Here is a 27,795-nt window from a genome sequence, read left to right as displayed (position 1 = left end):
AACCTAAATTGGATTTGAGACATATGATCACTAAGCATGCAAATAAAATATATTCCAGTGATTTTCCTGATAAATTGTTGCTCTATAAAACAAAATTAAATCTACTCTGATGTAAAACAAGTAAAAGAAGAGTAGCTTGAACCTTTGAACATTTGTCATGATTCTTTGAACAGTAACTAAGAGGATTAATCAATCGTCAAATTTTGTGGCTATTGAATTTACCCATCCACCACTGACAGTACTCAGGGGGCGGACATTGTAACAGAAATACTCCCAGTTTATCAGAACAAAATTCGTCTGCAGCACAACCCTCTGAAATATAATAGCTACAATAAAGGAATCGAATTGCATAAGGTACAAATACCTCATTGAAGTACAAGTATACCAGCACTTGAGTAATTGTACTTAGTTTGCACATATATATATATATATATATATATATATTATATATATATATATATATAGATAAATATTTGATGGAGGATTAATTGCAGGACTTATGATTAAGACTGTGTAAGATTCAGTCAGGTGTATGTGAGTGTGTGTGTGTGTGTACGTGTGCGTGTGTGTGTGTGATAGTGGGTGGAGGTGTAACATGGCCGGTTCCCACTGGTGAGAGTGATGGTATTACCAGTCAGGTTTTTCACAAAGATCTGCAAACCTCCCCTGAGGCGGAGCACAAGATGGAGGGTGGACTCTTTCTGGATGTTGTAGTCAGAGACAATGCGACCATCTTCCAGCTGCTTGCCGGCAAAGATCAGCCTCTGCTGGTCAGAGGGGATTCCTTCCTTATTCTGAATCTTAGCTTTGACATTTTCAATGGTGTCGCTGGGTTCAACCTCCAGAGTGATGGTCTGGCCTATGAGGGTCTTCACAAAGATCTGCAACCTCCTCTCAGCCGCAAAACCAGAGGGAGGGTGGACCCTCCCTTGATGTTGTAGTCAGAGAGAGTGCGGCCGTCTACCAGCTGCTTGATAGCAAAGATGAGACGCTGCTGGTCTGGAGGGATGCCCTCTTTGTCCTGGATTTTGGCCTTGACATTCTCAATAGTATCACTGGGTTCAACCTCCAGAGTTATTGTCTTGCCTGTTAGGGCTTTCACAAAGATCTGCATACCTCCTCTCACCCGCAAGACTAGATGGAGGTTGGACTCTTTCACAAAGATCAGCCTTTGCTGTTCAAGAGGGATGCCTTCCTTATCCTGGAACTTAGCTTTGACATTGTCAACGGTGTCGCTAGGCTCGATCTCCAAATCAATCAATTTTTCTTGTTGTTTAATGGCAGGTGGCACGTTGGGGTCAACAAAAACTGGCACTGATATGTAAATTAAGCTGCCTTTGATGCAACACTGTTTAGAGTCAGCTGCCTTTGTTGCCACACTGTCTCGATGAAGCTGCCTTTGTTACCTCAATGCTTAGATCAGAGCCGGCACTGGCAATGTTGGCGCCCTAGGCGAGGTTTCAGATTGGCGCCCCCCAACATACACAAGCAAACTGTCATACATCCCCAATAACATTTGGACTGTATACAGATGCACACACAGGCAGACAAAATTGTAAGCTAAAAAAATATATATATAATAAAAAATATAAAAAGAGTCTGAAATCAGCTGTACTGACAGCATATCATGTCATGTCGACAAAAATAAACATTAATGATGTCCACAATCGGGGGGGTGATTCTTACCTCTATATTGTTCTTTCTTCTCCTCCTCTACTTTGAGGCGCTTTCTGAATTGTGCACCTGATAATTTAATCCTTTTTTGATTCATCTTTGACTCTAACACCGCAGCGTGTACGGCAGGGACACACCTGAGGTGGAAGCGCAGATTCTCGTGCGAGCAGCCACCTGACTGTTCACACAGGATGCGCACTTCTCAGCGCTGGGTCAGGGGTACATGATGATGGTCTACACAGGTGAATGACCTACGCAAGCCTGTAGCCGCCCCCCATAAGAGATTATGTGCTTGTGTGTTTATGTCTGTCTGTTTAGAAACAACTGACAAATATGTGGATTAAGTACATAATTAAAGATGGGGAAATTTCATCATGTGGGCGAAAAAATAAGGGAAATGAAACTCCTACAATGTATTGCAGCTTGTGCTTTATTTCTGTTTGTCCGCACATTTGTATTTGCTAGCTCAGCTCCTCTTCTTTTTCACCAAATCATGTTTTTGCAGTTTAGGAAATTCCTTCTTATTTTTCTTTTTTTTTTTTTAAGACATGAGGTGTGTTTATTCACACCGGCCCGATTTGCTCGCGGCGAGCGAAAAAATAAAACAGAATCCGAAACCATCGCAGTTGATCGCAAGCTGGCCGCGGCGCTTCCCGGTGCTTCCTGGCACTACACTGCCGGTGCAAACAGCCCAATTATTTAACATGGGCGCGGAAAGGAGGCGGACTGCTTTTCTTGGCGCTTCTACCTCCGGATCGTCCCCGGGGTTAGAGGTTGATGGTCCGACGTTAATGTATTGTTTTACATTGCATGTGTCACGTCATGATAAATCAGGCTCTTGTGCCGCCATCTCGGCATTATGCACCCGAGGCAACCGCCTATGTCGCCTGGATCACCTTTGTTGCCCCAATGTCTGGATGCAGCTGCCTCTGTTTCCATACGGTGTGGAGGCATCTTTCACAGTTGCCTGACTACAAGCTGTTTGTGATTTATTCAATGAGATATACAGTATACAGGTTTATGAAAGTTTATTAGATAGCTTGTTATCTCTCGGAGGAGTGGACACAAAATTAATCAAGAAAAGCTCCACATCTATCAGATCCATGTGAACTCAAATACTATATTCCTAGTATCAGTTACAGTGTGACTGATACTATGCCGGAGTAAACTGTGAAAAAACCAAAGGACTTTTTTTTTTATTGTTATCCTTGCCTTAAATTCTACATAAGATGGTGAATAACTCCATGATAACAATGATGCATAGATGCCACTGCTCGTGTAGCAATTTGTAGATGGAAATACTGAAAAATATACCACTGAAAGCCTCAGGACTTCCAATGTGAATGTGTGTATGTGCTCACTACAATCAGTTTTCAGTTTATTAGGTACACCAGCTCAAAGGGAAAGCAGCCTAATGCAACAGTCCTACAATACATCCTCCTTCATAAAGGTTGATTCAACTATGTGATCATTTTGAAGAATGTAGTTTGTGGAGCTCGTTAACTGTTATTGTGTATTTTAGAGGGAATTATTTTGTCTTTTATTTGGAAAATAAAATTAAATAATAAAACGAAAATTCAATGAGCAATGTTAACATGAGGGAGATGTGATCCACACAGACTTATACACCTGTATGTATAGGAGTGTGGATGTGCAGGTGCTTTGAAAATAGAAACCTAAATTGGATTTGAGACATATGATCACAAGGCATGCAAATAAAATATATTTCAGTGATTTTCCTGATAAATTGTTGCTCTATAAAACAATATTCAATCTACTCTGATGTAAAACAAGTAAAAGAAGAGTAGCTTGAACAATTGAACATTTGTCATGATTCTTTAAACAGTAACTAAGTGGATTAAATCGTCAAATTTTGTGGCTATTGAATTAACCCATCCACCACTGACAGTATCGTGTCGGAATTGAACATTACTTCCGCGCAATCCAATACTATCACACCATTATTTAATAACCTTTCGATTTTTTATTATCTGAATATATGCCACTTATAAAAAAATAATTTTCTAGATGTCTACCTGATAGTGCTGTGGCACAAAGGAAATACTTTGATTACATTCAAACCCGTATTATCCGTCGATATAAACAACAAATTCTTTAAAAACCCGAGCTCCATTGAGATTGACCACCTCGTCGATAGCTCTGCAGACTCATTACGGTTAACATTAGACTCGGCCCGATTTTATTCTCATTATATATGCTTCCACTAGGAAACATTATCAGGACACACTCGGTAAATTTTCACTGCTATGTGGATGACACCCAGTTATATTTGTCAATAAAACCTGAACAAAGTAATCAATTAACTAAACTTCGAGGATGTCTCAAGGACATAAAAACCTGGATGACCCGCAATTATCTCTTATTAAACTTAAATAAAACAGAGGTTATAATACTTGGTCCCAAACACCTTAGAGAAAGATTATCTAATGATATAGCTGCGCTAGACGACATTGCCCTTGCTTCCAATGACACAGTCAGGAACTTGGGAGTGATCTTCGATCCTGATTTATCCTTTAATAGTCACTTAAAACAAATTTCTAGGACCGCCTTTTTCCACTTGCGTAATATCTCAAAAATCAGACATATCCTTTCGCAAAAAGATGCAGAAAAACTAGTCCACGCCTTTGTTACATCGAGACTGGACTATTGTAATTCATTATTATCAGGCTCCAGCAGTAAGTCGTTAAAGACTCTGCAGCTGGTCCAAAATGCCGCAGCACGTGTCCTGACAAGAACCAGGAAAAGAGATCACATTTCTCCAGTATTATCATCGCTACACTGGCTTCCAGTTAAATCTAGAATAGAATTTAAAATTCTCCTCCTCACCTTCAAGGCCCTTAATGATATGGCGCCTTTTACCTTAAAGAGATGTTAGTACCATATCAACCAGCTAGAGCACTCCGATCCAAGAATTCAGGTTTACTTGTCATCCCTAAAGTCTCTAAAAGTAGAGTAGGAGCCAGAGCTTTCAGCCATCAAGCTCTACTCCTGTGGAATAATCTTTCACTTTCAATTCGGGAGTTGGACACCATCTGTTCGTTTAAGAGTAGACTGAAAACCTTTCTTTTTGATAAAGCGTATAGTTAGAGCTAATTAGTGCGGCAGAACGTAACTTGTTCTATTTTCTAAAATAGGTAGCGTTTAGTTCGAAAAAGGCATAGAGGTATTGATGTCTGATCTACTGAGTGGGCCACATGTTTTTCATCGTACTACCATACAAACCAGTAGCCAGTCAGATTTACCTTGAGCTTCAGTGTACCCTCAAGTTCGGCCTGTATCATTGTATGATTACAAGGCAAAAAACCCTGATGACGCACAGGGAATTTATGACATGACACACGGAGCTTCTCTTTCCCCCTTCTCTTTCTTCTTCTCCATCCCTATCCCCCTTCCCCGGAATCCCTTTGCTTTATCTCCCGCAGATCCAGGGCCTCTGTGGCCGTACCATGGATTACGATTTGTGGATCGCGCATCAGAGGTTGCAATGCTGGATCCATTATGGCGGATTCTATATCGTGCGGGCTGACTGTAGAGGGAATGGCGGATCCTTTGTTGCATTGGCATCGGACGGCGGTGGACCAGGACCGAGGCTGCAGCCCATGATGGATCCTAATAAGCGGCAGTGGTCAATGACTGTGGACTTAAGTGCCTCTGATCGGGATGGCGGATCATGATCCTGCTGGTTGCTGACCATAGACTATGATTGCAGCAGGACTGCTTGACATACCGTATTGAAGTTATCCTTCAAAATGTTTACCCTATCAATGCTGCTAAAAAACTTTAATCTTGATGATGTTTTCCTACACTTGACATCCATTGCACCTCTGTCCGTCCTGGGCGAGGGATCCCTCACATATAGCTACAATAAAGGAATCAAATTGCATAAGGTACAAATACCTCATTGAAGTACAAGTAAACTAGCACTTGAGTAATTGTACTTAGTTTGCACCTTTTTATATATATATATAAAAATATTTGATGCAGGATTAATTGCAGGACATATGATGAGACTGTGTAAGATTCAGTCAGGTGTATGTGAGTGTGTGTGTGTGTGTGATAGTGAGTAGAGGCGTAACAAGGCCGGTTCCCACCACTGTTCCTCAGCATCACCTTGCACCTGAACCGCCGCCCCAGAAGCCTGTGCCCCAGGCAGTGCTGCTGCTAGCCATTTCGGTGCCCTAAGCATAACTCCTTTATGATGCCCCCCCCCCCCAGTTAAACATTTTATTAAAACGAAAAAGGAAAATCTACTCTGTAAACACAGTACACAGAACAGCCAAAACATACATACACACAAGTATTGGGATGTGCAAAATCTTCGTAGAAATTAAATAGTCATCCATAAATACAAACTAATAGCAGAAGTATACAAGTTAGCAATCTTCTTCAATAAAGCAAAGATTTAGAAGCAGAAAATTCACACAATTTTACTTTACTTTGTAAACACACTATGTAGAACAAACACACACAGCTTTGCTTTGTTGCGAGTAAACAAGCCAACTTCTCGTGATTTTCTCTCCATTTGAGAGTGTTTTGAATTGTAGGCTATACGCCCTGCCATCTAGTCCCCTTGGAAAATTAAAATCTGATGGGATTTTAAATGGACTTCTTCGTACTATTTCAACATGATCCGCCTCTAAAACTTGTGGCCAAAGAGCAGGATCAGTTGGAGGGGGCACACAGGTCTCTACATTGTCACCTGCTGATGGACTCTCAATGACAGGACTTGTCATGTAACTTTTTTTTTGAGCAATTAAATATATCTCTTGTTCTGCCTGTTTTGTGATATACATGCCCAAAAGCTGCCTAACATTGCTATACTGAAATAATATCGGCATTATAATTGTAAGCTATTTTATTTAATGACGGTATTGTGGAGGGATGACTTGTTCTAAGCGGGTTGTTGGTAGTGACTCTTATTTTGAAAGGGGGTTTTAAAGGAAGTGGATTCTGTGATGAGTGAAGTTGCAAAATGAACCGAGAATAAACGGTTGTGCTGTCCCGAGCGCATGACCTGCTCTCGTGTCCTTTGTCGGCTGAGGCCGGACCTATTATACAACCAAACGCTCGGCTACATAATTATTATAACTATGATGATTTTTCAGTTGCCTATTTTCTGGTGCCCCCTCAGGACTTGGTGCCCTACGCACAGCGCGTAGTGCGCGTTATGGGAGCGGCGGCGCTGGCCCCAGGTCACCATCCTGGTGCAGTCGGACAGCGACTCAGAGTCCAGCTCTACTCCAAACAAAGTTACCCAGCTGTGGACCCACCACCACCTAAAACACACTGAGTCTTTGACAGACACCTCCATGCTCACTTTGGTGACTCCTGTGCTGAGACCATTCTGTAAACACAAACTACACAAAAATACACACACGCACACAGCAGGAAGGTGCAAAGTGTTGCATACTATCCGTGTATCTGCTTGAATTCAGGGCTTTAGATGGAAAGATGGACTGCTCTTTCCAACTTCATAAATACATTTTTATCTGATGTGATGCCAGCTTATTTAACAGCTCCCCAACCTAAAACTATCTTAGCTCTTCAGAAACCAGTAGTGACACAAATAGAAACAAACAACCAAAATGAGTGAAGAATAAATACATGAACCCGTTCTGAGACTATGTTCAGAATTGCTGAACATTACTTTTTTTTCCTTTTTTTTCTCGAGAATCTATAAACGGTAGAGATGTTGGTTTATGTGCATTATGGATGTTGCGCCCTGAAGATGTAATAAAACTGCATTTAAAAACTTTTTTGATGAGTTGATTTGTCAGAAAATGAACAAGGTTCATCAGCAATGTGGGAGGAAGGAAAAAAACTATACTTTTACTCTTGAAACCCATGTTTTTATGAAGATCTATTGGTGCTTTTTTTATTTAGATTTTATTCTGTTAGTTATGGTGTTGAAATTTTGATATTTTTATAGATTCATTAATTATGTTGAATGTTGTTTGATGTAGTTCAAATTGACTTGCAATTCACAGCATTGACAACTGAAGTTACTAAGAAATGAATCTGTAAATCCATAATTAATCTGTAACAACTTTAAGAAGTGATTAATCGTTTGTGTCATTATAAGGGTTACAAAGGGGCGAAACAATTTCGGAAACTTTCCTTGGGAAATTAAGCTTGGAAATGTTGACACTTTTTTGGCAAAAGTTATCCTACAACAGGGAACTTAAATGTAGTTGAAAGCAAGACTAGGCAAGCCTAGCTCAGCTGGACCCTGGATGCAGCTGGTTGGGAACATTGTCTGCTAGAAACTCAAACCTATACCTTTCTGTTGTTTTTGAACGTCTTTGTCATTACCTAGGCACATAGATTACTTGTTACACTGAAGCCATGTTCATTTCAATACCAAGTTTATGTGTATACAGTAGGCTAACCTATTACAGCAGTGAGAATAGGATGTATGTATGTCCACACAAAAGTACACCATCACCTTGATTCTTCGCAGATCACGCTGTGTTACTTTGCAAAATACGTAGCTAGCTATTGTAAACCAAAATGACACAATTAATGGATTGAATTAATTTAATTATTGCAGTTTTTTTATAACAGCTAGTTACTTTTCAAATAAAACAAACCATAATGGCGTGCTGTACTATTCTGTAATTGACACATCCATAAGAGAACAGATCTGAGGGCTGTTAGTGTATTGCTACTATATCTACGTCACAAATGTATATGAATATACCTCTTCCATGACCATTATAAAACAAACACCATGCCTGGTCCCAGTGCCTAAAAAAGGACGTCCTGCTGCACTGGAGGACTACAGGCCGGTGGCACTGACCTCTCACATCATGAAGGTCATGGAAAGACTGGTCCTGGCACACCTCAGACCGCTGGTGTGCCCATCACAAGACCCCCTGCAGTTTGCAGCCCCATGTTGGGGTTGATGATGCAATCATCTACCTGCTGCAGAAGGCATATTCCTCCCTGGACAGACCCAACACCTCAGTCCGGATCATGTTCTTCGACTTCTCCAGCGCCTTCAACACCATCCAGCCCAGACTGCTGAAGGCCAAACTGGAGGGCACGCAGGTGAGTGCTCCCCTCATCACTTGGGTCGATGACTATCTGACGGGCAGACCGCAGTTTGTGAGATTACAGAACTGTGTGTCTGATCGTCTGATCAGTAACATCGGGGGCCCCCAGGGAACTGTACTGTCCCCCTTCCTCTTCATCACATACACTGCTGACTTTAAGCCCTGCACTGAGTCGTGTCATCTGCAGAAGTTCTCTGATGACACGGCCATTGTGGGGTGTGTTGAGGGTGGGGGGGAGGCTGAGTACAGGGACCTGGTTGACCGCTTTGTGAAGTGGTGTGGGGAGAACTGCATGCAGCTCAACGTGGCGTAGACAAGGGAGATGGTGGTGGACTTCAGGAGGAACAAGCCCCTGCCCTCTCCTGTCTGCATCGGTGGGACGGATGTGGAGGTGGTGTCTGCATACAAGTACCTGGGTGTCACACTGGACAATAAACTGGACTGGTCCACCAACACAAAGGCCGTCTACAAGAAGGGCCTGAGCCGGCTTTACTTCCTGAGGAGGCTCAGGTCCTTCAATGTCTGCAACAAGATGCTGCAGATGTTCTATAAATCTGTTGTGGCGAACACCATCTTCTTTGCTGTGGTGTCCTGGGGTGCGAGCATCAAGGCAAAGGACGCCAACAGACTGAAAAAACTCATAAGGAAGGCAGAGTCTGTGGTTGGCTCTAAGCTTGCCACTCTGGAGGAGGTGGTGGAGGACAGGATGCTGGCAAAACTGCTGGCAATCATGGACAATCCCTCTCACCCCCTCCACAAAACACTGGACAAGCTAAGGAGCAGCTTCAGCCACAGACTCATTCAACCCCGCTGCTCAATGGAACGATACAGGAAATCGTTCCTCCCAACCGCAATAAGACTGTACAACTCATCTACCTCTGTCAGAGCCACCATCACAGAACTGAACTAAACGTGTTTCCTTGCACTGTGTACCCTGTACAACACTCCGCTCCATATACTGGAACACTTACTTCACATCATATGTGATATGTGTTAATATAAACCATACTGATATTATATATCATTTTATACAATAATATTGTCTTTTGCACACTCTGTCTACATATTCTTACACTCATAGTATATTATATTACCTATTGTATAGTCAAATACTTATATCTATACCTCTACTATATATCATATATTATATCATACTCTCTGTATATTCTTTGTATATATAAGTCTATATACACATATTTATACATGTGTACATGTTATAATTATAATTATTATTATTATATTATTACTACTATTATTATTATATATCCTGTTGCTGCCATTATTACTATATACTGCTATTATATTGGTATAATTACTATCATATATAAATATATATTATGTTATATTATATACTATATGTACTGTACTATTTTTATATACTGTCTAACAATAACATTACCATCATATCATCAGTACTATTACCATCATCTTGCCACTGCACCTTATCTACCTATTTATCTTGTGTTTCTGTTTTTTATTCTTTCTACCTCAATATTTTTTTATTTTATTGTATTGTATTGTATTTTATTGTATTCAAATATACCGGCTGCTTTGACAACTTAATTTCCCTTCGGGGATGAATAAAGTACTCTATCTATCTATCTATCACTGTTGAAGCAAAACATGAAACAGCTCAACATATCAAGTTGCAATTTTAGAGATTTGTTAGTATCTGGTGACACCTTGTGGCTAAATTCCATTATTAAAATACTATTCCAATATCTATTTTGAAAAACCAGCAGTACCAGAGTCAAACATTTCATTTGTGAAGATATTTTAATAAAATAAAATCACTCATAAAAAAGCCAATCAAACAGGACATCTAAAATGTTCATCAGGTTTCTAGAGATTGATAGGCATCTTCTGTAATTGACATTTTACAAAAAACTTGAGGAAAGAACAAAAAAATTAAACATTTGTTTCAGAAAATGTTTCAAAAGCAGTAAGGTAACATTCTCGGTTAAAAAAAACACATGAGGGCATTTGACAGTGGTAAGCCTTTTATTAAAAAATGATCAACACGTAACAACAAGATAAGCCAATACAGTAACTAGGGATGAGCGAGTACAGCATTATCTGTATATGAAACAGGCGGGGCTTTAACCAGTATGTTATTTTAAGCATGCAATTGATATGGGTTGATCAGAAATTGTTATATTTACTGCTGATTAGAAGTGTTACAAGTGTTTTCATACTCAACATAACTTTCTTTTTTAACTTTGAAATTTTGTTATGATTTTTTTATTTTTATTTTTTTTAAATTTATTTCCAAACCAGGTGTGTGTGTGTGTGTGTGTGTGTGTGTGTGTGTGTGTGTGTGTTTGTGTGTGTGTTTGTGTGTGTGAGTGTGTGTATGAGTGAGTAAGAGAGAGACAGAGAGAGAGAGGGGGGCGGGGAGACTGTGTTCTACAGATCAAATAGTCTGATGCTGTTTGCTATTTCACGGGGACAAGATTGACAGGAGACGCGGGTCTCTCCTGCTTCGGATGAGGGTAATTAAAACAAACACGGTATAATCACATTCATGTGAACAAGAGCGATGCAGCGAAAAAACAGGCAGAGACGCAACGCGAGTCGCTTTCTACCAGCACCACGTCTGAACGAACCCACGTTTAACAGAACTCTACTGGTTAATAAGTAAGTACAAACTGAAATAAAAACAAACTTCAAGCTGAAGAAACCCTAAACGTTAACGGAAAAGACCCGCAAACCTGAGTGACGGAGAGCTGTTCTGTGAGTGAGTGAGCAGAGCGGTGTGTGAAGGGGAGGAGCGCTGTGACGCTGTGTGAGGATTTTCATTCAGTCCGAGCACAGATATTGACTCGTATTACTCGTATAATACTCGTGCTCGGCAAAAGTGCTTTATCCGTACCGGATACTCGTTTCAGCTGGGTATCCGGCTCATCTCTAACAGTAACTGTAAACTATTAAAAGCACTGCAAAATCTTTATGCTTTTTCCACCAGGGGTCTTCTTAGTTTTCCTCCTCTCAGACAGAGCAGAGCACAAGATGGAGGGTGGTGTCCTTTTGGATGTTGTAGTCAGAGAGAGTGCGGCCGTCTTCCAGCTGCTTGCCAGCAAAGATGAGCCCCTGCTGGTCTGGAGGGATACCTTCCTTATCCTGGATCTTAGCTTTGACAATCTCAATGTTATCACTGTGTTCAACCTCCAGAGTGATAGTCTTGCCTGTGAGGGTTTTCACAAAGATCTGAATACCTCCTCTCAGGCGGAGCACAAGATGGAGGGTGGACTCTTTCTGGATATTATAATCTGACATGGTGCGACCATCTTCCAGCTGCTTGCCGGCAAAGATCAGCCTCTGCTGATCAGGAGGGATGCCTTCATTATCCTGGATTTTAGCTTTGACATTCTCAATGGTGTCGCTGGGTTCAACCTCAAGAGTGATAGTCTGGCCTGTGAGGGTCTTCACAAAGATCTGAATACCTCCTCTCAGGCGGAGCACGAGATGGAGGGTGGACTCTTTCTGGATGTTATAATCTGACATGGTGCGACCATCTTCCAGCTGCTTACCGGCAAAGATCAGCCTCTGCTGATCAGGAGGGATGCCTTCCGTATCCTGGATCTTAGCTTTGACATTCTCAGTGGTGTCACTGGGTTCAACCTCCAGAGTGATGGTCTTACCAGTCAGGGTCTTCACAAAGATCTGCATACCTCCTCTCAGCCGCAAGACCAGATGGAGGGTGGACTCTTTCTGGATGTTGTAGTCAGAGAGAGTGCGGCCGTCTTCCAGCTGCTTACCGGCAAAGATCAGCCTCTGCTGATCAGGAGGGATGCCTTCCTTATCCTGGATCTTAGCTTTGACATTCTCAACAGTGTCACTGGATTCAACCTCCAGAGTGATAGTCTTACCTGTGAGGGTCTTCACAAAGATCTGAATACCTCCTCTAAGGCGGAGCACGAGATGGAGGGTGGACTCTTTCTGGATGTTATAATCTGACATGGTGTGACCATCTTCCAGCTGCTTGCCGGCAAAGATCAGCCTCTGCTGATCAGGAGGAATGCCTTCCTTATCCTGGATCTTAGCTTTAACATTCTCAATGGTGTCACTGGGTTCAACCTCCAGAGTGATGGTCTTGCCTGTGAGGGTCTTCACAAAGATCTGAATGCCTCCTCTAAGGCGGAGCACGAGATGGAGGGTGGACTCTTTCTGGATGTTATAATCTGACATGGTGCGACCATCTTCCAGCTGCTTGCCGGCAAAGATCAGCCTCTGCTGATCAGGAGGAATGCCTTCCTTATCCTGGATCTTAGCTTTAACATTCTCAACAGTGTCACTGGGTTCAACCTCCAGAGTAATGGTCTTGCCAGTCAGGGTCTTCACAAGGATCTGCATACCTCCTCTCAGCCGCAAGACCAGATGGAGGGTGGAAAAAAACTATACTTTTACTCTTGAAACCCATGTTTTTATGAAGATCTATTGGTGCTTTTTTTATTTAGATTTTATTCTGTTAGTTATGGTGTTGAAATTTTGATATTTTTATAGATTCATTAATTATGTTGAATGTTGTTTGATGTAGTTCAAATTGACTTGCAATTCACAGCATTGACAACTGAAGTTACTAAGAAATGAATCTGTAAATCCATAATTAATCTGTAACAACTTTAAGAAGTGATTAATCGTTTGTGTCATTATAAGGGTTACAAAGGGGCGAAACAATTTCGGAAACTTTCCTTGGGAAATTAAGCTTGGAAATGTTGACACTTTTTTGGCAAAAGTTATCCTACAACAGGGAACTTAAATGTAGTTGAAAGCAAGACTAGGCAAGCCTAGCTCAGCTGGACCCTGGATGCAGCTGGTTGGGAACATTGTCTGCTAGAAACTCAAACCTATACCTTTCTGTTGTTTTTGAACGTCTTTGTCATTACCTAGGCACATAGATTACTTGTTACACTGAAGCCATGTTCATTTCAATACCAAGTTTATGTGTATACAGTAGGCTAACCTATTACAGCAGTGAGAATAGGATGTATGTATGTCCACACAAAAGTACACCATCACCTTGATTCTTCGCAGATCACGCTGTGTTACTTTGCAAAATACGTAGCTAGCTATTGTAAACCAAAATGACACAATTAATGGATTGAATTAATTTAATTATTGCAGTTTTTTTATAACAGCTAGTTACTTTTCAAATAAAACAAACCATAATGGCGTGCTGTACTATTCTGTAATTGACACATCCATAAGAGAACAGATCTGAGGGCTGTTAGTGTATTGCTACTATATCTACGTCACAAATGTATATGAATATACCTCTTCCATGACCATTATAAAACAAACACCATGCCTGGTCCCAGTGCCTAAAAAAGGACGTCCTGCTGCACTGGAGGACTACAGGCCGGTGGCACTGACCTCTCACATCATGAAGGTCATGGAAAGACTGGTCCTGGCACACCTCAGACCGCTGGTGTGCCCATCACAAGACCCCCTGCAGTTTGCAGCCCCATGTTGGGGTTGATGATGCAATCATCTACCTGCTGCAGAAGGCATATTCCTCCCTGGACAGACCCAACACCTCAGTCCGGATCATGTTCTTCGACTTCTCCAGCGCCTTCAACACCATCCAGCCCAGACTGCTGAAGGCCAAACTGGAGGGCACGCAGGTGAGTGCTCCCCTCATCACTTGGGTCGATGACTATCTGACGGGCAGACCGCAGTTTGTGAGATTACAGAACTGTGTGTCTGATCGTCTGATCAGTAACATCGGGGGCCCCCAGGGAACTGTACTGTCCCCCTTCCTCTTCATCACATACACTGCTGACTTTAAGCCCTGCACTGAGTCGTGTCATCTGCAGAAGTTCTCTGATGACACGGCCATTGTGGGGTGTGTTGAGGGTGGGGGGGAGGCTGAGTACAGGGACCTGGTTGACCGCTTTGTGAAGTGGTGTGGGGAGAACTGCATGCAGCTCAACGTGGCGTAGACAAGGGAGATGGTGGTGGACTTCAGGAGGAACAAGCCCCTGCCCTCTCCTGTCTGCATCGGTGGGACGGATGTGGAGGTGGTGTCTGCATACAAGTACCTGGGTGTCACACTGGACAATAAACTGGACTGGTCCACCAACACAAAGGCCGTCTACAAGAAGGGCCTGAGCCGGCTTTACTTCCTGAGGAGGCTCAGGTCCTTCAATGTCTGCAACAAGATGCTGCAGATGTTCTATAAATCTGTTGTGGCGAACACCATCTTCTTTGCTGTGGTGTCCTGGGGTGCGAGCATCAAGGCAAAGGACGCCAACAGACTGAAAAAACTCATAAGGAAGGCAGAGTCTGTGGTTGGCTCTAAGCTTGCCACTCTGGAGGAGGTGGTGGAGGACAGGATGCTGGCAAAACTGCTGGCAATCATGGACAATCCCTCTCACCCCCTCCACAAAACACTGGACAAGCTAAGGAGCAGCTTCAGCCACAGACTCATTCAACCCCGCTGCTCAATGGAACGATACAGGAAATCGTTCCTCCCAACCGCAATAAGACTGTACAACTCATCTACCTCTGTCAGAGCCACCATCACAGAACTGAACTAAACGTGTTTCCTTGCACTGTGTACCCTGTACAACACTCCGCTCCATATACTGGAACACTTACTTCACATCATATGTGATATGTGTTAATATAAACCATACTGATATTATATATCATTTTATACAATAATATTGTCTTTTGCACACTCTGTCTACATATTCTTACACTCATAGTATATTATATTACCTATTGTATAGTCAAATACTTATATCTATACCTCTACTATATATCATATATTATATCATACTCTCTGTATATTCTTTGTATATATAAGTCTATATACACATATTTATACATGTGTACATGTTATAATTATAATTATTATTATTATATTATTACTACTATTATTATTATATATCCTGTTGCTGCCATTATTACTATATACTGCTATTATATTGGTATAATTACTATCATATATAAATATATATTATGTTATATTATATACTATATGTACTGTACTATTTTTATATACTGTCTAACAATAACATTACCATCATATCATCAGTACTATTACCATCATCTTGCCACTGCACCTTATCTACCTATTTATCTTGTGTTTCTGTTTTTTATTCTTTCTACCTCAATATTTTTTTATTTTATTGTATTGTATTGTATTTTATTGTATTCAAATATACCGGCTGCTTTGACAACTTAATTTCCCTTCGGGGATGAATAAAGTACTCTATCTATCTATCTATCACTGTTGAAGCAAAACATGAAACAGCTCAACATATCAAGTTGCAATTTTAGAGATTTGTTAGTATCTGGTGACACCTTGTGGCTAAATTCCATTATTAAAATACTATTCCAATATCTATTTTGAAAAACCAGCAGTACCAGAGTCAAACATTTCATTTGTGAAGATATTTTAATAAAATAAAATCACTCATAAAAAAGCCAATCAAACAGGACATCTAAAATGTTCATCAGGTTTCTAGAGATTGATAGGCATCTTCTGTAATTGACATTTTACAAAAAACTTGAGGAAAGAACAAAAAAATTAAACATTTGTTTCAGAAAATGTTTCAAAAGCAGTAAGGTAACATTCTCGGTTAAAAAAAACACATGAGGGCATTTGACAGTGGTAAGCCTTTTATTAAAAAATGATCAACACGTAACAACAAGATAAGCCAATACAGTAACTAGGGATGAGCGAGTACAGCATTATCTGTATATGAAACAGGCGGGGCTTTAACCAGTATGTTATTTTAAGCATGCAATTGATATGGGTTGATCAGAAATTGTTATATTTACTGCTGATTAGAAGTGTTACAAGTGTTTTCATACTCAACATAACTTTCTTTTTTAACTTTGAAATTTTGTTATGATTTTTTTATTTTTATTTTTTTTAAATTTATTTCCAAACCAGGTGTGTGTGTGTGTGTGTGTGTGTGTGTGTGTGTGTGTGTTTGTGTGTGTGTTTGTGTGTGTGAGTGTGTGTATGAGTGAGTAAGAGAGAGACAGAGAGAGAGAGGGGGGCGGGGAGACTGTGTTCTACAGATCAAATAGTCTGATGCTGTTTGCTATTTCACGGGGACAAGATTGACAGGAGACGCGGGTCTCTCCTGCTTCGGATGAGGGTAATTAAAACAAACACGGTATAATCACATTCATGTGAACAAGAGCGATGCAGCGAAAAAACAGGCAGAGACGCAACGCGAGTCGCTTTCTACCAGCACCACGTCTGAACGAACCCACGTTTAACAGAACTCTACTGGTTAATAAGTAAGTACAAACTGAAATAAAAACAAACTTCAAGCTGAAGAAACCCTAAACGTTAACGGAAAAGACCCGCAAACCTGAGTGACGGAGAGCTGTTCTGTGAGTGAGTGAGCAGAGCGGTGTGTGAAGGGGAGGAGCGCTGTGACGCTGTGTGAGGATTTTCATTCAGTCCGAGCACAGATATTGACTCGTATTACTCGTATAATACTCGTGCTCGGCAAAAGTGCTTTATCCGTACCGGATACTCGTTTCAGCTGGGTATCCGGCTCATCTCTAACAGTAACTGTAAACTATTAAAAGCACTGCAAAATCTTTATGCTTTTTCCACCAGGGGTCTTCTTAGTTTTCCTCCTCTCAGACAGAGCAGAGCACAAGATGGAGGGTGGTGTCCTTTTGGATGTTGTAGTCAGAGAGAGTGCGGCCGTCTTCCAGCTGCTTGCCAGCAAAGATGAGCCCCTGCTGGTCTGGAGGGATACCTTCCTTATCCTGGATCTTAGCTTTGACAATCTCAATGTTATCACTGTGTTCAACCTCCAGAGTGATAGTCTTGCCTGTGAGGGTTTTCACAAAGATCTGAATACCTCCTCTCAGGCGGAGCACAAGATGGAGGGTGGACTCTTTCTGGATATTATAATCTGACATGGTGCGACCATCTTCCAGCTGCTTGCCGGCAAAGATCAGCCTCTGCTGATCAGGAGGGATGCCTTCATTATCCTGGATTTTAGCTTTGACATTCTCAATGGTGTCGCTGGGTTCAACCTCAAGAGTGATAGTCTGGCCTGTGAGGGTCTTCACAAAGATCTGAATACCTCCTCTCAGGCGGAGCACGAGATGGAGGGTGGACTCTTTCTGGATGTTATAATCTGACATGGTGCGACCATCTTCCAGCTGCTTACCGGCAAAGATCAGCCTCTGCTGATCAGGAGGGATGCCTTCCGTATCCTGGATCTTAGCTTTGACATTCTCAGTGGTGTCACTGGGTTCAACCTCCAGAGTGATGGTCTTACCAGTCAGGGTCTTCACAAAGATCTGCATACCTCCTCTCAGCCGCAAGACCAGATGGAGGGTGGACTCTTTCTGGATGTTGTAGTCAGAGAGAGTGCGGCCGTCTTCCAGCTGCTTACCGGCAAAGATCAGCCTCTGCTGATCAGGAGGGATGCCTTCCTTATCCTGGATCTTAGCTTTGACATTCTCAACAGTGTCACTGGATTCAACCTCCAGAGTGATAGTCTTACCTGTGAGGGTCTTCACAAAGATCTGAATACCTCCTCTAAGGCGGAGCACGAGATGGAGGGTGGACTCTTTCTGGATGTTATAATCTGACATGGTGTGACCATCTTCCAGCTGCTTGCCGGCAAAGATCAGCCTCTGCTGATCAGGAGGAATGCCTTCCTTATCCTGGATCTTAGCTTTAACATTCTCAATGGTGTCACTGGGTTCAACCTCCAGAGTGATGGTCTTGCCTGTGAGGGTCTTCACAAAGATCTGAATGCCTCCTCTAAGGCGGAGCACGAGATGGAGGGTGGACTCTTTCTGGATGTTATAATCTGACATGGTGCGACCATCTTCCAGCTGCTTGCCGGCAAAGATCAGCCTCTGCTGATCAGGAGGAATGCCTTCCTTATCCTGGATCTTAGCTTTAACATTCTCAACAGTGTCACTGGGTTCAACCTCCAGAGTAATGGTCTTGCCAGTCAGGGTCTTCACAAGGATCTGCATACCTCCTCTCAGCCGCAAGACCAGATGGAGGGTGGAAAAAAACTATACTTTTACTCTTGAAACCCATGTTTTTATGAAGATCTATTGGTGCTTTTTTTATTTAGATTTTATTCTGTTAGTTATGGTGTTGAAATTTTGATATTTTTATAGATTCATTAATTATGTTGAATGTTGTTTGATGTAGTTCAAATTGACTTGCAATTCACAGCATTGACAACTGAAGTTACTAAGAAATGAATCTGTAAATCCATAATTAATCTGTAACAACTTTAAGAAGTGATTAATCGTTTGTGTCATTATAAGGGTTACAAAGGGGCGAAACAATTTCGGAAACTTTCCTTGGGAAATTAAGCTTGGAAATGTTGACACTTTTTTGGCAAAAGTTATCCTACAACAGGGAACTTAAATGTAGTTGAAAGCAAGACTAGGCAAGCCTAGCTCAGCTGGACCCTGGATGCAGCTGGTTGGGAACATTGTCTGCTAGAAACTCAAACCTATACCTTTCTGTTGTTTTTGAACGTCTTTGTCATTACCTAGGCACATAGATTACTTGTTACACTGAAGCCATGTTCATTTCAATACCAAGTTTATGTGTATACAGTAGGCTAACCTATTACAGCAGTGAGAATAGGATGTATGTATGTCCACACAAAAGTACACCATCACCTTGATTCTTCGCAGATCACGCTGTGTTACTTTGCAAAATACGTAGCTAGCTATTGTAAACCAAAATGACACAATTAATGGATTGAATTAATTTAATTATTGCAGTTTTTTTATAACAGCTAGTTACTTTTCAAATAAAACAAACCATAATGGCGTGCTGTACTATTCTGTAATTGACACATCCATAAGAGAACAGATCTGAGGGCTGTTAGTGTATTGCTACTATATCTACGTCACAAATGTATATGAATATACCTCTTCCATGACCATTATAAAACAAACACCATGCCTGGTCCCAGTGCCTAAAAAAGGACGTCCTGCTGCACTGGAGGACTACAGGCCGGTGGCACTGACCTCTCACATCATGAAGGTCATGGAAAGACTGGTCCTGGCACACCTCAGACCGCTGGTGTGCCCATCACAAGACCCCCTGCAGTTTGCAGCCCCATGTTGGGGTTGATGATGCAATCATCTACCTGCTGCAGAAGGCATATTCCTCCCTGGACAGACCCAACACCTCAGTCCGGATCATGTTCTTCGACTTCTCCAGCGCCTTCAACACCATCCAGCCCAGACTGCTGAAGGCCAAACTGGAGGGCACGCAGGTGAGTGCTCCCCTCATCACTTGGGTCGATGACTATCTGACGGGCAGACCGCAGTTTGTGAGATTACAGAACTGTGTGTCTGATCGTCTGATCAGTAACATCGGGGGCCCCCAGGGAACTGTACTGTCCCCCTTCCTCTTCATCACATACACTGCTGACTTTAAGCCCTGCACTGAGTCGTGTCATCTGCAGAAGTTCTCTGATGACACGGCCATTGTGGGGTGTGTTGAGGGTGGGGGGGAGGCTGAGTACAGGGACCTGGTTGACCGCTTTGTGAAGTGGTGTGGGGAGAACTGCATGCAGCTCAACGTGGCGTAGACAAGGGAGATGGTGGTGGACTTCAGGAGGAACAAGCCCCTGCCCTCTCCTGTCTGCATCGGTGGGACGGATGTGGAGGTGGTGTCTGCATACAAGTACCTGGGTGTCACACTGGACAATAAACTGGACTGGTCCACCAACACAAAGGCCGTCTACAAGAAGGGCCTGAGCCGGCTTTACTTCCTGAGGAGGCTCAGGTCCTTCAATGTCTGCAACAAGATGCTGCAGATGTTCTATAAATCTGTTGTGGCGAACACCATCTTCTTTGCTGTGGTGTCCTGGGGTGCGAGCATCAAGGCAAAGGACGCCAACAGACTGAAAAAACTCATAAGGAAGGCAGAGTCTGTGGTTGGCTCTAAGCTTGCCACTCTGGAGGAGGTGGTGGAGGACAGGATGCTGGCAAAACTGCTGGCAATCATGGACAATCCCTCTCACCCCCTCCACAAAACACTGGACAAGCTAAGGAGCAGCTTCAGCCACAGACTCATTCAACCCCGCTGCTCAATGGAACGATACAGGAAATCGTTCCTCCCAACCGCAATAAGACTGTACAACTCATCTACCTCTGTCAGAGCCACCATCACAGAACTGAACTAAACGTGTTTCCTTGCACTGTGTACCCTGTACAACACTCCGCTCCATATACTGGAACACTTACTTCACATCATATGTGATATGTGTTAATATAAACCATACTGATATTATATATCATTTTATACAATAATATTGTCTTTTGCACACTCTGTCTACATATTCTTACACTCATAGTATATTATATTACCTATTGTATAGTCAAATACTTATATCTATACCTCTACTATATATCATATATTATATCATACTCTCTGTATATTCTTTGTATATATAAGTCTATATACACATATTTATACATGTGTACATGTTATAATTATAATTATTATTATTATATTATTACTACTATTATTATTATATATCCTGTTGCTGCCATTATTACTATATACTGCTATTATATTGGTATAATTACTATCATATATAAATATATATTATGTTATATTATATACTATATGTACTGTACTATTTTTATATACTGTCTAACAATAACATTACCATCATATCATCAGTACTATTACCATCATCTTGCCACTGCACCTTATCTACCTATTTATCTTGTGTTTCTGTTTTTTATTCTACCTCAATATTTTTTTATTTTATTGTATTGTATTGTATTTTATTGTATTCAAATATACCGGCTGCTTTGACAACTTAATTTCCCTTCGGGGATGAATAAAGTACTCTATCTATCTATCTATCACTGTTGAAGCAAAACATGAAACAGCTCAACATATCAAGTTGCAATTTTAGAGATTTGTTAGTATCTGGTGACACCTTGTGGCTAAATTCCATTATTAAAATACTATTCCAATATCTATTTTGAAAAACCAGCAGTACCAGAGTCAAACATTTCATTTGTGAAGATATTTTAATAAAATAAAATCACTCATAAAAAAGCCAATCAAACAGGACATCTAAAATGTTCATCAGGTTTCTAGAGATTGATAGGCATCTTCTGTAATTGACATTTTACAAAAAACTTGAGGAAAGAACAAAAAAATTAAACATTTGTTTCAGAAAATGTTTCAAAAGCAGTAAGGTAACATTCTCGGTTAAAAAAAACACATGAGGGCATTTGACAGTGGTAAGCCTTTTATTAAAAAATGATCAACACGTAACAACAAGATAAGCCAATACAGTAACTAGGGATGAGCGAGTACAGCATTATCTGTATATGAAACAGGCGGGGCTTTAACCAGTATGTTATTTTAAGCATGCAATTGATATGGGTTGATCAGAAATTGTTATATTTACTGCTGATTAGAAGTGTTACAAGTGTTTTCATACTCAACATAACTTTCTTTTTTAACTTTGAAATTTTGTTATGATTTTTTTATTTTTATTTTTTTTAAATTTATTTCCAAACCAGGTGTGTGTGTGTGTGTGTGTGTGTGTGTGTGTGTTTGTGTGTGTGTTTGTGTGTGTGAGTGTGTGTATGAGTGAGTAAGAGAGAGACAGAGAGAGAGAGGGGGGCGGGGAGACTGTGTTCTACAGATCAAATAGTCTGATGCTGTTTGCTATTTCACGGGGACAAGATTGACAGGAGACGCGGGTCTCTCCTGCTTCGGATGAGGGTAATTAAAACAAACACGGTATAATCACATTCATGTGAACAAGAGCGATGCAGCGAAAAAACAGGCAGAGACGCAACGCGAGTCGCTTTCTACCAGCACCACGTCTGAACGAACCCACGTTTAACAGAACTCTACTGGTTAATAAGTAAGTACAAACTGAAATAAAAACAAACTTCAAGCTGAAGAAACCCTAAACGTTAACGGAAAAGACCCGCAAACCTGAGTGACGGAGAGCTGTTCTGTGAGTGAGTGAGCAGAGCGGTGTGTGAAGGGGAGGAGCGCTGTGACGCTGTGTGAGGATTTTCATTCAGTCCGAGCACAGATATTGACTCGTATTACTCGTATAATACTCGTGCTCGGCAAAAGTGCTTTATCCGTACCGGATACTCGTTTCAGCTGGGTATCCGGCTCATCTCTAACAGTAACTGTAAACTATTAAAAGCACTGCAAAATCTTTATGCTTTTTCCACCAGGGGTCTTCTTAGTTTTCCTCCTCTCAGACAGAGCAGAGCACAAGATGGAGGGTGGTGTCCTTTTGGATGTTGTAGTCAGAGAGAGTGCGGCCGTCTTCCAGCTGCTTGCCAGCAAAGATGAGCCCCTGCTGGTCTGGAGGGATACCTTCCTTATCCTGGATCTTAGCTTTGACAATCTCAATGTTATCACTGTGTTCAACCTCCAGAGTGATAGTCTTGCCTGTGAGGGTTTTCACAAAGATCTGAATACCTCCTCTCAGGCGGAGCACAAGATGGAGGGTGGACTCTTTCTGGATATTATAATCTGACATGGTGCGACCATCTTCCAGCTGCTTGCCGGCAAAGATCAGCCTCTGCTGATCAGGAGGGATGCCTTCATTATCCTGGATTTTAGCTTTGACATTCTCAATGGTGTCGCTGGGTTCAACCTCAAGAGTGATAGTCTGGCCTGTGAGGGTCTTCACAAAGATCTGAATACCTCCTCTCAGGCGGAGCACGAGATGGAGGGTGGACTCTTTCTGGATGTTATAATCTGACATGGTGCGACCATCTTCCAGCTGCTTACCGGCAAAGATCAGCCTCTGCTGATCAGGAGGGATGCCTTCCGTATCCTGGATCTTAGCTTTGACATTCTCAGTGGTGTCACTGGGTTCAACCTCCAGAGTGATGGTCTTACCAGTCAGGGTCTTCACAAAGATCTGCATACCTCCTCTCAGCCGCAAGACCAGATGGAGGGTGGACTCTTTCTGGATGTTGTAGTCAGAGAGAGTGCGGCCGTCTTCCAGCTGCTTACCGGCAAAGATCAGCCTCTGCTGATCAGGAGGGATGCCTTCCTTATCCTGGATCTTAGCTTTGACATTCTCAACAGTGTCACTGGATTCAACCTCCAGAGTGATAGTCTTACCTGTGAGGGTCTTCACAAAGATCTGAATACCTCCTCTAAGGCGGAGCACGAGATGGAGGGTGGACTCTTTCTGGATGTTATAATCTGACATGGTGTGACCATCTTCCAGCTGCTTGCCGGCAAAGATCAGCCTCTGCTGATCAGGAGGAATGCCTTCCTTATCCTGGATCTTAGCTTTAACATTCTCAATGGTGTCACTGGGTTCAACCTCCAGAGTGATGGTCTTGCCTGTGAGGGTCTTCACAAAGATCTGAATGCCTCCTCTAAGGCGGAGCACGAGATGGAGGGTGGACTCTTTCTGGATGTTATAATCTGACATGGTGCGACCATCTTCCAGCTGCTTGCCGGCAAAGATCAGCCTCTGCTGATCAGGAGGAATGCCTTCCTTATCCTGGATCTTAGCTTTAACATTCTCAACAGTGTCACTGGGTTCAACCTCCAGAGTAATGGTCTTGCCAGTCAGGGTCTTCACAAGGATCTGCATACCTCCTCTCAGCCGCAAGACCAGATGGAGGGTGGACTCTTTCTGGATGTTGTAGTCGGAGAGAGTGAGGCCGTCTTCCAGCTGCTTGCCGGCAAAGATCAGCCTCTGCTGATCAGGAGGGATGCCTTCCTTATCCTGGATCTTAGCTTTGACGTTCTCAATGGTGTCACTGGGTTCAACCTCCAGAGTGATAGTCTTGCCAGTGAGGGTCTTCACAAAGATCTGAATACCTCCTCTAAGGCGGAGCACGAGATGGAGGGTGGACTCTTTCTGGATGTTATAATCTGACATGGTGCGACCATCTTCCAGCTGCTTGCCGGCAAAGATCAGCCTCTGCTGATCAGGAGGAATGCCTTCCTTATCCTGGATCTTAGCTTTAACATTCTCAATGGTGTCACTGGGTTCAACCTCCAGAGTGATGGTCTTACCAGTCAGGGTCTTCACAAGGATCTGCATACCTCCTCTCAGCCGCAAGACCAGATGGAGGGTGGACTCTTTCTGGATGTTGTAGTCGGAGAGAGTGCGGCCGTCTTCCAGCTGCTTGCCGGCAAAGATCAGCCTCTGCTGATCAGGAGGGATGCCTTCCTTATCCTGGATCTTAGCTTTGACATTCTCAACAGTGTCACTGGATTCAACCTCCAGAGTGATAGTCTTGCCTGTGAGGGTCTTCACAAAGATCTGAATACCTCCTCTAAGGCGGAGCACGAGATGGAGGGTGGACTCTTTCTGGATGTTATAATCTGACATGGTGCGACCATCTTCAAGCTGCTTGCCGGCAAAGATCAGCCTCTGCTGATCAGGAGGAATGCCTTCCTTATCCTGGATCTTAGCTTTAACATTCTCAATGGTGTCACTGGGTTCAACCTCCAGAGTGATGGTCTTACCAGTCAGGGTCTTCACAAAGATCTGCATACCTCCTCTCAGCCGCAAGACCAGATGGAGGGTGGACTCTTTCTGGATGTTGTAGTCGGAGAGAGTGCGGCCGTTTTCCAGCTGCTTGCCGGCAAAGATCAGCCTCTGCTGATCAGGAGGAATGCCTTCCTTATCCTGGATCTTAGCTTTGACATTCTCAATCGTGTCGCTGGATTCAACCTCCAGAGTGATGGTCTTACCAGTCAGGGTCTTCACAAAGATCTGCATACCTCCTCTCAGCCGCAAGACCAGATGGAGGGTGGACTCTTTCTGGATGTTATAATCTGACATGGTGCGACCATCTTCCAGCTGCTTGCTGGCAAAGATCAGCCTCTGCTGATCAGGAGGGATGCCTTCCTTATCCTGGATCTTAGCTTTGACATTCTCAATGGTGTCACTGGGTTCAACCTCCAGAGTGATGGTCTTACCAGTCAGGGTCTTCACAAAGATCTGCATCTTGACACTGTTGAAGGAATTTTTAAAATCGTTATTTTCGTCAATAAAGTTAATTTAGATAAAGGCTTGAGCCACAGTTAAAATTAGTAATAAACCTTCAACAGCTTTCAAGGCAACTGACAATTTAGAATAGAGCCAATTTTGTATTTAATTAAATTCATCAAATTTTTCATAAACTTATCCAGCCATTGAGATCATTGAGAGCTTATGAAACAATGCTCCATCTCAAACAGACAAGTTAAAGATGTCGAGTCATCATCTATATTGCTAAGCTAACAGTCACACATTATAACGTTTACGTTTAATAACTCACTTGATGAAAATGAAAAAAGCTGAAGTACCAAACAAAGCAGCATTAACCTAACAGAGTAGAAGTGTTCAGTTTTTCAGCGACATAAACCAGACGCTTTCCATTGTTAATGGCCTACTGCCCAAACAGCAAAGCTAACCAGCTAATGCTAATAAGCTCATGTTGATATCACAGAATGACAGCATGAAGTCTGCCTTTGTCATTTACTATGGATGTTGCCACTGAGTTTCTCTTCTTAGGTTTTTTTTAACTGAGTTAGTCACAAGCTGAACTGCGATAAACACTAAGGCTAACATCATTAGGCTAAGGCCCGACTAACAACCAAAACAGCTGATGAAGCCACTTATTCATTGTCGCCTGCGGCTGAATCACCGTTAATTCAACACACACATAACAACATGAAGATTGATAGTTGGCATATATACGGTAATTGTAGTTAAAAAAGAAAAGCTACATACAAATTGTTTCGGACAATGTTGGACGTCTTCGTTCTCAATAAGAGCAAACTCAAATCGTGGCAGCGGTAGCTCGTAGAGGCACTTCCGGTGTCTTCTTTTTTCTTTTTCTTCTTGTTTAATGGCAGGTGGCACCTAACATTAAAGTGTTTGTGTTGGGGTCAACAGAAACTGGCACTGATATGTGAATTAAGCTACCTTTGATGACACACTGTTTAAGTCAGTTGCCTTTGAAGACACACTGTTAAGAAGTAGCTGCCTTTGTTTTAAGACTGTTTAGAGGCAGCTACACCTCTGTTGGTACAGAGTTTAAAGGCAGCTGCATGTGTTTCCATAATGTTTAGAGGCAGCTGCTGCCTCTGTTGCCACACGGTCAAGTAGCGGCAGCTGCCTCTATTGCCAGACTGTCTGAGAGTAATAGCTAGAGCTGTTTGTGATTTATACTGGTTTATGAAAGTTAATTAGATAGTAGTTAGCTCTCGGAGGGTTGGACACATAATTAATCAAGAAAAGCTCCACATCTATCAGATCCACATGAACTCAAAGACTGTATTCCTACTATCAGTTACAGTGTGAGACTCAGAGTCCAGCTCTACTCCAAACAAAGTTACCCAGCTGTGGACCCACCACCACCTGAAACACAGAGTCTTTGACGGACACCTGCATGCTCTCCTTTTTGACTCTTGTGCTGAGACCATTACGTAAGCACGACCTACACAAAAATACAAACACACACACAGCAGGAATGGGTAAAGTGTTGCATACTCTCCGTGTATCTGACTGAATTCAGGGCTTTAGATGCTGGACTGCTCTTTCCAACTTCATGAATAGATTTTTATCAGATGTGATAACAGCTTATTTAAAAGCTGCCCAACCTAAAACTATCTTAGCTCTTCATAAACCAGTTTCCTGTAGTGACACGAATAGAAAGATACAAACAAAATGAGTGAAGAATAAATACAAGAGCCTGTTCTGAGACTGTTCAGATTTGCTGAGCACTACGGTTTATGTGCACTATGGATGTTACGACCTGAACATGTAATAAAACTGCATTTAAAAACTTGTTGAGTTGATTTGTCTGAAGATGTGTGGGAGCAAGGAAAGAAAACCATACTTTTACTCTTGAAACCCATGTTTTTATGAAAACCTATTGGTGTATTTTTGATTTACATTTGATTCTCTTAGTTATGGCGTTATTTGTAATTTTGCTGTTTGTATAGCTTCATCAGGATTCATTAATTATGTTGAATGTGAATTGCTGTAGTTTAAATTTACTTGCAATTCACAACATTTCGAACTGAAGTTACTAATAAATGAAT

The 27,795-nt window shown here is 42.0% G+C and overlaps 1 protein-coding gene across 1 annotated transcript in view; it reads right to left on the bottom strand.

The window, feature by feature from the left end:
• ubc (ubiquitin C) overlaps nt 1-25,711 on the bottom strand; it is a 31,995-nt gene extending 6,284 nt beyond the window's left edge. Inside the window, 5 exon segments of the mRNA XM_061081866.1 lie at nt 629-886; nt 889-1,150; nt 11,757-13,145; nt 17,382-18,770; nt 22,997-25,711. Of these exon segments, the coding sequence (XP_060937849.1) occupies nt 629-886; nt 889-1,150; nt 11,757-13,145; nt 17,382-18,770; nt 22,997-25,711 (6,013 nt within the window).
• Nucleotides 25,712-27,795: the final 2,084 nt, after the last annotated feature.

Source organism: Limanda limanda, chromosome 1 (assembly GCF_963576545.1).
Source record: "Limanda limanda chromosome 1, fLimLim1.1, whole genome shotgun sequence".
NCBI lineage: Eukaryota > Metazoa > Chordata > Actinopteri > Pleuronectiformes > Pleuronectidae > Limanda > Limanda limanda.
Note: the sequence above shows the minus strand (reverse complement) of the source record. Positions and strands in the feature narration are given on the sequence as shown.